We start from the raw sequence: 12,144 nt of genomic DNA on the forward strand, positions 1-12,144 counted from the left end.
TTTTCTCTTTTTGAGCATGTTTTCTCCTTTGTAAATTTAGGTTAATGATAATCACCCTGTCCAGGTCTCACCAGGAAACTGGATCATATGGGAGGATGGATATTATAGTATTTTATAATTGTAAAATACTATAAATATTGAGATTATTTAATCAATTATCTTTTCTCATTCAAAAGTAACTTATTAGAGTAATGAGGGTGTTAGCCTTAATAATAAAAAAGCTTAATATATAAACTTAGATTATAGTTTTATATTAAGTCATATGGAAGTTTTCAGATTTAGTAAAATATTTCATAGATCAACATTTTATTGTAGGATTTGTCAATTGGGAAATCATTTGTTCAGAAAATGTTCTTTGTTTTATGTTTTTACCTTAGAAATGGTTATTTTATATCTAGTCATGGTATCTTACAGTGTTTAAAAAAGAAAGAGATAATGATACATCTGAGTTCCATGTGCTTAAAGAACAAGTTGAAGCCTCAATATTTTTAAAAATGCTGAACAGATTTCTCATGTTTGGTCAATAATATGAAGTTAAATTCCTAAACTTGCACTGTTTTCCAGAATCAACAACATTTTGGAGAAAAAATTTATTCTACTTCTAGAATTTCATTACTACAAGTGCTTAGTTCTTGGTTTGTTAGATGAAGTGAAATCAAAATTGGATATTTGGAACATTAAATATGGGAGCAGAGAATCTGTGGAATTATTGCTGGAAGACTGGCATGTAAGCTTTTAATTTTGTGTCATAGGCAACTATTCTCCATCTCTTGGTGCTGTGTTTGCATTTTTACTTGGCACGATTTCCCATTAACTCTTCAGGCTTTAAGATGGGTTTCTTAATAGATTTCTTTAGCTTAAATATTGCCTGAAGAAAAGATTACAAGGAGTCAAATAGCAGCACAGGGAAGAGTAAAAAAAAGATGTATCACTACTTACTACCCAAGGGGAGATGAAGAGTTAACCAAGTCAGTTAATGTAATATAAAAGGTTGCCATGCTTTTTTTCATTAAAAATTCCTCCTTTCACTTACTTGAAATGTTAATTTTTGTTTCCTTTTCTGCTGCATACTTTCATGCAGTAATTATATTTTTCATATAACATTTTGATTTTAGCTTACTAAATTTACTATTTAACTATAAACAGTGCATTTTCTCTTTTGTCTCGAGGCTTTCTTTTTGGCTTTAACTCTTCCAGTTTATAGGAAGAAATGTTTGAAGTCACTTAAATATAAGTATGTGCACATCTAAGTTAAAACTACAGCATCACAGAAATGCCAATTCTACACTCAGGCCTTATCCTTCTTTTTGTTTCCCTCCTTTTAGAAGTGAGGGGGTTCTGGGTACGGTGGTGCACAGCTGTAATCCCAACACTTTGGGAGGCCAAGGCGGGCGGATCACCAGAGGTCAGGAATTCCAGATCAGCCTGGCCAACATGGCAAAACCCTGTCTCTACTAAAAATACAAAAACTAGCCAGGCATGGTTGTACGTGTCTGTAATCTCAGCTACTCAGGAGGCTGAGGCAGGAGAATCGTTTCAACCCTGAAAGGTGGAGGCTGCAGTGAGCTGAGATCGTGCTACTGCACTGCACTCCAGCCTGAGCGACAGAGCAGTTGTCAAGGAAGGAAGGAAGGAATGAAGGAAGGAAGGAAGGGAGTGGGGGAGGGGAGGGGAGGGGAAGGGAGGGGAGGGGAGGAAGAATTGACGGGGAAAAGAAAAATTTCAAGATTGCAAATTTTATTGTAAAAAATTTAAAAAATGATAAAGAGAAGTTTACTTCCAATTTATGATTTAAACACTGTATGTTCCCAAACAGGAAGCAGCGTCATTCTAAACTAGGCTAGATTTTGAATATTTCTACTTCTTTGATTTTTCATTTTTCTATTTACATGTTCATACTATTGGCACATATAAGTATACAGTAAATATGAATTTTGAATTAGGTAATATTTTTCCATAACAGAATCTGGTTAATGGTAATTTCTGAAATGTTTTTATGTGATGGATATCTCTTTGTAACATACTCTAATATATCTGAAAAGATTACTCAATAAAGCATGTGAAATAAGAGCACTGACACAAGTATGTAATATTAGTAAAATGTGCAAAGTAGGAGATCCTGAAATTACTATAAATACTTAACTTGCCTTTTTCCACAAGAGGAAAACTACTGTAGCATCATGTCACCACATTAAGATCAATTTCATCAGATGTCATACCTGTTTAATGTTCACACTCAGCTTCTGTCTCCTAGATTTTAACCATGTTTCTTCCTCTTTTCCTTCCAAATACATAGTATTAAAGACCTAAAGAAATGTCGGTAACTACGTCCTTCATTGAATGTCTGTATCTCCCTATCTGGATTTCTTGGCACAATTTTAAAAGTAAAAACTGTCAATATGTGTTTTTCTTTTCTTCCCAGAAATTTATTGAAGAAAAAGGATTCCTAGCCCAACTTGATACCTCTTTTCAAAAATGTGAAGAAATTTATAAGAATTTGGGTAAAGCAGTTCAGTTACTTTTTGATGGAATGACTGTCACTTAATGATGTTTTATCTGTTTTACTTTCTATATAATGTTTTAGAAATTAGTTTTATGTGCATGTTTTCCTGGGAAAATTCTTGCTTTCACTTTTAATATTGTCAGAGTACATATTTTGCCACTGTCAATTAATGCAAATATTTTAAGAATATTATTAATAAAAAATTGTTTTTTAAGATCACTTTTTTGTTTCAATTTGCAGCTGGAGAATGTCAGAATATTAGTAAACAATATATGGTGATGAAATCTGATGTTTGTACGTATAGGAAAAATATAGATAATGTGAAGTCCACTCTACAAAAAGTGCTGGCATATTGGGCTACTTATGTGGAAAACCTTTGCTTACTAAGGGCTTGCTTTGAGGAGACAAAGAAGGAAGAAATTAAAGAGGTATTTGCAGTCTAATAGTATCTGCTCAATTTTATTTTTTAATTGTTTTATTTTATGACCCTCATTTTCAATTCAAAGATGAGAAAGCGGAGACAAGTACACCAGTGTTTTGGAAAATTCTTCGAGGTTTGGAAAGAATTTAGTTTCTTCCCAATGTAATTGCCAAGAGGCAGTTTTCTCCACTGGTTTATAGGTTTTACACATGGTCGCACACATACATACAACCCCCCTCACGCACCCACTGCCAACAACACAGAGCTTTCTTGAGGTATAATTTACATACAGAGTAATAGCTTTTTGGAGATGTTTTGCTAAACTCTTTGGAGAGGAAATAAGACTTAATGTACTGGGTAGTTTACAGACACATTTAAAATAAATTACTGTTCAGAAAATTTTATTTTTCCATTTGGTTGAAACCCTCCGGCTCTAAAATATTCCTGAGTTTCTGGAGGAGGACAGTCAAGGTACCTTAACTTATGTGTAGAGGTGTGGAAGAACTGCCAATGTTTTAATGTGTTATTCCTGTAATAATCTGTTCTGTGATTATCTGAGATAGTTTCTCTTTCTTTCATTTGTTTTTCTCTGTTGTAGATAGCTATAGTCTTTCAGATTAAACATTTTCAAAATAGAAGCTAAAATTACTCAACAGAAAATAGATTATTTGTATTAAAGTGAAAGTGTGAGAGTACAAAAAAGAGCATTTTAGGGGTTGAGTCATCACTTCTTTCTGTCACCCATATTAATACTAGAAATTCAGATCTTTGTCTTCCAACAGTCCCTCTGCCTTTAAAGGTCTCCTATAAAAATGTACGTAACTCAGAGAATAACACTCTAAGCTTGTAATACCCAAACTGCTAAGAAATCCTGAGCTACCAGAGAGAACTAACAGAACTTACGGAACACTCTAAAATGTGAAGGAGACACAACAACATCCATCTGTTGGACACCATGCTGCTACTAAGTTGTTGAACTGACCATTAAAAATGGGAACTGTTAGATAATATTTCTGGCCTAGGGACTCTCTGAAAAAATAAATGAGACAGTTAAGGCTCCATGAACTTAACAAGTTTGGAAACCTCTGCTGTAAGTTCATCAGCCACATGAAAGAGAGATCAGATGCATCTTAAAAGTCCAGGACCAGGAGTGATGACAGACAGCTGGCACTCCCCAGTTAGCACTTAGAAATGAAGAGCTAGACCAACAGGGATGGCAGATTCCTCTAAGGGGAAAGTCAAAGTCCCTGCAAAGAATGTTGCTTAGAATTATTCTTGGTGTGGAGGTTGCAATGAGCCAAGATCACACCACTGCACTCCAGCCTGGACAACAGAGCAAGACTCCGTCACACACACACACACAAATCCAGTATGGTGGCTCATGCCTATAAGCTCAGCACTTTGGGAGGCCAAGATGGGCGGATCACAAGGTCAGGAGTTCAAGACCAGCCTGACCAACATGGTGAAACTCCATCTCTACTAAAAATACAAAAATTAGCTGGGCATGGTAGCGTGCACCTGTAGTCCTAGCTACTCAGGAGGCTGAGGCAAGAGAATGGCTTGAACCCTGGAAGTGGAGGTTGCAGTGAGCCAAGATCAGGCCACTGCACTTCAGCCTGGGTGACAGAGCAAGACTCTGTCTCAAAAAAAAAAAAAAAAAAAAAAAAAACTTGGTGAACATTTATTATACATAATAAAAAGACACTATTATGTCATTAAGATAGTATGTTGCTTATCTGTTACTTAGGTTCCCTTTGAGACACTAGCCCAGTGGAATCTAGAACATGATACTTTAAATGAAGCAGGAAATTTTTTAATCGAAGTCAGCAATGATGTGGTTGGATCATCTATTTCTAAAGAACTGAGAAGGCTGAATAAAAGGTGGAGAAAGTTTGTTTCAAAAACTCAACTTGTAAGTTCTCTTAACTGGTTATAGCTTTATTTAGATATGATTCATGTACCATATAATTTACTCATTGTAAGTACATAACTGATTGATTGCTGGTATATTCACAGAGTTGTGTAGCCATTACCATACAAAATTTGGAGTATTTTTATTAATTCATAAAGAAACCCTGTACCCCTCAGCAGTCACTTCCTATTTTCTTCTAACCCTACCCCCACAGCCCTACACAACCACAAATCCACTGTCTTCTATAGATTTGCCTATTCTGAACATTTTACATAATAGAATCATATAATATGTGATCTCCTAGGGCTCATTTTACTTGGCATAATATTTTTGAGGTTCATTCATGTTATAGAATGAAATAGTACTCATTTCTTTTTATTGGCAAATAATAATTCATTGTATGGATATATACCACATTTTGTTTATCTGTTCTCTAGCTGGTGCTCATTTGAGCTCTTTTCACTTTTGGGGTTTTTATGAACAGTGCAGCTATGGACATTCGTGTGGACACATGTTTTCTTTGAGTGTATGCCTAAGAGAGTGTATGCCTGAGAGAGCTGTTAATTCTTCAATCCTTTCTACTATAGAGCCTTCTAGTTGAAATTCACTTACCATAAAGGAAAAACAAGCATTGTTTTGCCTACTAGATTTTCAGCTCCTTGAGAACATACACTGAAGCTTATTTATCTTTATATGCAGCATAGTGCCTCATAAAAGCAGACTTTTTATAAAACATTTTTCAACTAATTCCATTTCTTAACAATTTGAGACTTACGTTTTTTATGTGAAATGCTCATGTTTTATAATATTGTTGCTAGTTGAATCCTAAAAATATATTTGAATATATTATGTCCACTTACTGTTTGTAATGTATATTAGCATAAAAGTATGAGTATTAAATTTTATAAAATTAATTTTGTATAGGAAATGAACCTACCATTGATAAAAAAACAGGATCAGCCCACTTTTGACAATTCTGGAAATATTCAACTATCTGAAGAAGAAAAAGCAACTGTTGAGTTTTCAACAGATTTATCAATAGAACTTCCTGAAAATTATAATCAAAATATAAAGGTAAAATAGTCATACTTCGTATATTTCACTTGCATATAGACATAATTTAACTTTGGTACTAAAAAAAAGATATTACTGGGCCCAGTGGCTCATGCCTGTAATCCCAGCATTTAGGGAGGCCAAAGTGGGTGGATCGCTTGAGCTTAAGAGCTTGAGACCAGCCTGGGTAACATGGCAAAACCCTATCTATACCAAAAATACAAAGTTTGCTGGATGTGCGGGTGCGTGCCTGTGGTTCTAGCTACTTGGGAGGCTGAGGTGGGAGGATTGTTTGAGCCTGGGAGGTGGAGGTTGAAAGTGAGGCAAGATTGTGCCACTGCACTCCATCCTGGGTGACAGAGTAAGACCCCTGTCTCAAAGAAAAAAAAGATATGGTTGAGATGGTGGTAAATGTGTGGATTGATAGATGACATTTAAAGTGTGATCATTTCCAAGGAAAATGCTTGAATGATTTCCCTCATGAAGTTTTTAGCATGGAAGTCTTACTCCACTTACTATGCTCTCACAGACACACAGAGCAGTATAAATTGAGTTGATGTTTTCCTGAGATTACCTCTGACTAGTGCTCAGAAATTGTCTAGCTTTAGGCTAGCCCTTGGCGTCTGTGTGTCTTGCTTCCTTTCTGTAAAATGAGGGAAAATATTCTATTTCTTCCTTGTTTTGTTGGGCAATTTGGCGGATGACTTTAAATCATGGGAAAAAGTATAGAAAAAGAACAAAAAATAAATTAAAAATTGTATATTCGTAAGATATAATACCTAAGACTTTGGAAATACTCCCTTCATGATAACTTGTACAGCTTTATTTAAACTGCTTTTAAACTAGCGTGGATCCATTTGCATGATGGAGTGCCAGTGTTTTCACACTGTAAGAATGCCTACTTAGAATATCTGGAAATATCTGAATTTTTGCAGCGTGCTTTAAAATACTAGCGTCTTTTGATACATTTCAAATATAATCTCACCAGATCAGGTGGCTCATGCCTGCAATCCTAGCACTTTGGAAGCTGAGGCAAGAGGATTACTTGAGCCTAGAAGTTCAAGACCAAACTGGGCAACATAGTGAACCCTGTCTCTATTTAAAATAAAATAAACAGTGATCTTATCTTAAATGATCTAATCATTTAAGAATGTATCTGTGGGTAGCACATGCCTGTAATCCCAGCACTTTGGGAGGCTGAGGTGGGCAGATCACTTGAGGTCAGGAGTTTGAGACCAGTCTGGCCAACATGGTGAAACCCCATCTCTACTAAAAATAAAAATAATTAGCTGGGTATGGTGGTGGGTGCCTGTAATCCCAGCTACTCAGGAGGCTGACGCAGGAGAATCGCTTGAACCCGGGAGGCAGAAGTTGCAGTGAGCCGATATCATGCCACTGCGTTCCAGCCTGGGTAACAGAGCAAGACTCCATCTCCAAAAAACAAAAAGAATATATCTGTGTATTTCATAAATATAAGCCATTATAATTTGTCAATATACAGTTTAAGACATAATATATCTATTATATAGCTATAGTATGTCAACCTATAGATTATTAATGGGAAAAGATTTAATTTTGTTGAAATTTGATTCTGAGTTTCTTCTTGGTATTTTACAATAATAGCTGTATTTATTTAAATAGTATATGAGTTTTAGAAATGTGTTTATAGTCACCCTAATTTACTAAACTTTAATCTTCTTACATATAAAATGAAGAAAATATCTAACTGATAGGAATGATATTATAATTAAGAAACCCTGAGCAAGACTTTTAATTTGCAAAGTGATGCATACTATTTTAGTGTTAATCATTGGCCAGGCATAGTGGCTCATGCCTGTAATTCCAGCTCTTTGGGAGGCTGAGATGGGACTTAAGCCCATGAGTTTGAGATCAACCTGGGCAACATAGTGAGACCCCCATCTCTACAAAAAATAAAAAATTGTCTAGATATAGTGGCGTACACCTGTAGTTCTAGCTACGCAGGAGGCTGAGGTGGGAGGATCACTTGAGCCTGGGAGGTTGAGGATTTAATGAGCTGTGATCGTGCCACTGTACTACAGCCTGGGCAATAAAGTGACACTTCATATAAAAAAAAAGTTACTATTGTCAAAAAACTACATCTTATATCATTAAAATATGTTGAATTGCTACTCTTCAGGAGAGAAAGTGGCGTAACTTTTTAAACTTTTATTTCTGAAGACAGGGTCTTGCTTTGTTGCCCAGGCTGGAATGCAGTGATATGATCATAGCTCACTGTAGCTCCAAACTCCTGGGCTTAGGCAATTCACTTATCTCAGCCTCTTGAGTAGCCAGGACTACAGCACGCACCATTATGCCCAACTAACTTTAAAATTTTTTGTAGAGATGAGGTCTCACTCTGTTGCCCAGGCTGGTCTCAAACTCCTGGCCTCAAGACATCCTTCTGCCTCGACTTCCTAAAGAGCTGGGATTACAGATGTAAGCCTGAGGTGTAACTTTTTGAAAAGGAAAATTATTTTGTTATATACGTGCTGATGTTTTCTCGGTGGTAATTTTGAATGTTGTAGGCTGGAGAGGAACATGAAAAAGAAAATGAAGAATCCACAGGGCAACTAAAAGTGGCTAAAGATGTTGAAAAAGTCATTGGACAAGTGGAAATCTGGGAGGCAGAAACCAAATCTGTTTTGGATCTTCTGAGAGATGAAGATGATGTGAATACTTCAGTGGAAGAGTCTTTGAAGGTATGAGTGTAACAGTATTAAGAGGATAGTTTCATGGTTGTGCATTTATGTTTTAAGATACATAAAAAGTGTTAAAGTAAGTAGTAATAAGCCTACAGTTTTAATTTTCTTTGTTGGGAGTTTTAAAAATGAATGGATTTTTATCTCTTGATTATTTGCTGTTATTTTGCTTGAAAGCAGAGGGTAGATGAGGAGACCACTGATAATATCTATGAATGTTAAGCTCTTGAACTTACTATCTTAGCCATAAAAGGGGAGTTAAAATATTGTCTTGCTCTGGAGGACAATGAGGAGATGAGTGAGTTCAATCTCATATAGCATAGTGCAGAGTGCACATAAGAGATTGTACAATCAGGCCAGGTGTGGCAGCTTATGTCTGTAATCCCAGCACTTTGGGAGGCCGAGGTGGGCAGATCACAAGGTCAAGAGATCAAGACCATCCTGGCCAACATGGTGAAACCACGTCTCTATTAAAAATAGAAAAAATTAGCTGGGCATGATGGCATGCACCTGGAGTCCCAGCTACTCAGGAGGCTGAGGCAGGAGAATTGATTGAATTGCTCCCAGGAGACGGAGCCAAGATCGTTACACTGCCCTCCAGCCTGGGTAACAGAGCAAGACTCTGTCTCAAAAAAAAAAAAAAAAGAGATCACTACAATCTATGCTTTGAAAGTTCACCCACTGATTAAGTCACTCTCCTTAGTGCAGGGAGACTGACTCATGTTGTTAGATCTTTGTTCTGTCTGTATTCTCAGGCAGTTGACTCATTGAAAGGCAATGAGGCAAGAGAGTGTTTTAATATAACTTAGTTCTCTTGGGAAAGGAGTTATCATTGAGGTTTTTACTGAGTTCCAGCTCAGCTCTAATACCTACAGAGTATAAGTTACAACAAGATGGGGAAGTTTCTGGAATAAAAAGGAACATTTACATACTTTTTCTAAGCCTACATTTCTGAAAGGTATATATTTCAGCATTTTGTGTTTTCAGTATTTGGTAGTTTTTATTGCTTTGAAAATATTACATAAATTTATCATGCCATCTCATCTGCCAGTGCTTTTCTGATTTTATTTTTATTATTTATTAATTTATTCTATCTGGAATTTATTTTTTTGGAAAAAAATGTGGTAGAAAGTCAGTATTTTAAAAATGTTTAAATGATTTAAAAATTATTGTGTAAATACAAGCACACTGAAATATATTTATATTAAGAAAGGATTAAGTAGATATCCATTGGATCAAAATATTGGATCAAGATTCATTCTAAAGAAGAAATACAAGTTCTAAACAGTATGGATAATGAGATAATGTGATTTCATTTTTGGTTTTTAAAAGAGTTGTATTTTTATGTATAATGTATTTATATTCATAGAAAAATATCTGTAAGGATATACCGGTAACTGAGTCTATCTTAATCCCATATTACTCCCAGCTCCTAGTACATGGTAGACATCTAGTAAATCTTTTCTTTCCTTTCTTTTTGAGACAGGGTGTTGCTCTGTCTGTCACCCAAGCTGGAGTACAGTGGCACAATCATGGCTCCCTTGACCTCCCCAGGTTCAAGTGATCTTCAGCCTCCCAAGTAGCTGGGATTACAAGCATGCGCCATCACGCCCAGCTAATTCTTATATTTTTAGTAGAGATAGGGTTTTGCTGTATTGCCCAAGCTGGTCTTTAACTCCTGGGCTCAAGTGATTTGCCCACTTCAGCCCTACTAGGTGCTGGGATTGCAGGCGTGAGCCACCATGCCTGGCTATACATATTTTCTTTTCTTTTTTTTTGAGACTGAGTTTCGCTCCTGTTACCCAGGCTGGAGTGCAATGGCGCGATCTCAGCTCACTGCAACCTCCTCTGCCTCCTGGGTTCAGGCAATTCTCCTGCCTCAGCCTCCCGAGTAGCTGGGATTACAGGCGCACATCACCACTCCCAGCTAATTTTTTGTATTTTTAGTAGAGATGGGGTTTCACCATGTTGACCAGGATGGTCTCGATCTCTTGACCTTGTGATCCACCCGCCTCGGCCTCCCAAAGTGCTGGGATTACAAGCTTGAGCCACCGCGCCCGGCCGGCTATACATATTTTCTTTACATGCTGTACCTTTCCTTTTTTTTTCTTTCAGTTTTTTAAATTACATGAACTTTTTTGTTTTATAATTTAAAAGAGGGAAAAATGGAAATGATAACTGAACGTGCTAGTTTCAGGAAATTAAAATCACTGTAATTCCACTGCCCTAAGGTAAATAAGATCAATATTTACATAGTTGGTATCACACACTATAACTTCTATTTTATCATACCCATGTGTACTAGTCCATTTTCACACTGCTGTTACAGATATACCCAAGACTGGGCAATTTACAAAAGAAGAGGTTTAGTTGACTTACAGTTCCACATGACTGGGGAGGCCTCCCAGTCATGGCGGAGGGTGAAAGGGATATCTCACATGGCGGCAGACAAGAGAAGAGGGTTGTACAGGGAAACTCCCCCTTATGTAATCATTAGATGTGGTGTAACTTATTCACTTTCATGAGAATAGCACAAGAAACACCTACTCCCGTGATTCAGTTACCTCCCATCGGGTCCCTCCCACAACACGTGGGAATTCAAGACAGGATTTGGGTGGGGACACAGCCAAACGATATCACCATGCCACTGTGAGTTGTAATTTAAAAATTATTTTTTGCTGACTTGAGAACTGAAAAGTGGTATCTCCTTATTGTTTTAATGGGTACTTATTTCATTACATGTATTACTTAGCTATCATATATTTATTAGGCATCTGTTTCTATGAATTATCTGTTCTTATATTTTCAAAATTTTCTTTGGGGTCTTGGTATTTTTTAAACTGAATTATACAAGCTCTTTGAATTGTGATTCATTTTCAATTCTGTGTCAAATATTTTTGCCAAGTTGTTGACTTTGTGTATTTTATTTTGTATCACAGGTTTTTAATATTTATGTAGTCAGGTCTATCCCTACGCTTAGGCCTGAAAAGACCCTCTGCAGTGAGATAGGAGATTGGATTTTATTTTATTTTTGAGACAAAGTCTCGCTCTGTTGCCTAGGCTGGAGTGCAGTGATGTAATCTTGGCTCACTGCAGTCTCTGCCTCCTGGGTTCAAGAGATTTTTCTACCTCAGCTTCCTGAGTAGTTGGGACTACAGGCGCCTGCCACCATGTTAGCTAGGCTGGTCTCAAACTCCTGACCTCAAATGATCCACCTGTGTTGGCCTCCCAAAATACTGGGATTATAGGCATGAGCCATTGCTGATTTTATTTTATTTTATTATTTTTTCTAGTTTTCGAGATGTAGTTTCACACTCTTGTTGCCCAGGCTGGAGTTCATGAGTGTAATCTTGTCTCATTGCAACCTCTGCCTCCTGGGTTCAAGCAATTCTCCTGCCTCAACCTCCCAAGTAACTGGGATTACAGACGTGCAGCACCGTGCCCAGCTAATTTTGTATTTTTAGTAGAGATGGAGTTTCACTATGTTGGCCAGGACAGTCTCGAACTCCTAACCTCAGGCGATCTGCTTGCTTCA

At 36.9% G+C, this 12,144-nt stretch overlaps 1 protein-coding gene across 6 annotated transcripts in view; it reads left to right on the forward strand.

Annotated features, from left to right (window-relative positions):
* Positions 1 to 12,144, forward strand: part of SYNE2 (spectrin repeat containing nuclear envelope protein 2) — a 378,817-nt gene that overhangs the window by 131,736 nt on the left and 234,937 nt on the right. For all 6 annotated transcript variants that reach the window (XM_035260694.3, XM_035260695.3, XM_035260693.3 and 3 more), the window contains 6 exons: positions 565 to 727; positions 2,423 to 2,501; positions 2,744 to 2,931; positions 4,672 to 4,836; positions 5,761 to 5,910; positions 8,436 to 8,609. In XM_035260694.3, the coding sequence (XP_035116585.3) occupies positions 565 to 727; positions 2,423 to 2,501; positions 2,744 to 2,931; positions 4,672 to 4,836; positions 5,761 to 5,910; positions 8,436 to 8,609 (919 nt within the window). The remainder of the gene's footprint in view (positions 1 to 564; positions 728 to 2,422; positions 2,502 to 2,743; positions 2,932 to 4,671; positions 4,837 to 5,760; positions 5,911 to 8,435; positions 8,610 to 12,144) is intronic.

This window comes from Callithrix jacchus, chromosome 8, assembly GCF_049354715.1.
Source record: "Callithrix jacchus isolate 240 chromosome 8, calJac240_pri, whole genome shotgun sequence".
NCBI classification, from domain to species: Eukaryota; Metazoa; Chordata; class Mammalia; order Primates; family Cebidae; genus Callithrix; species Callithrix jacchus.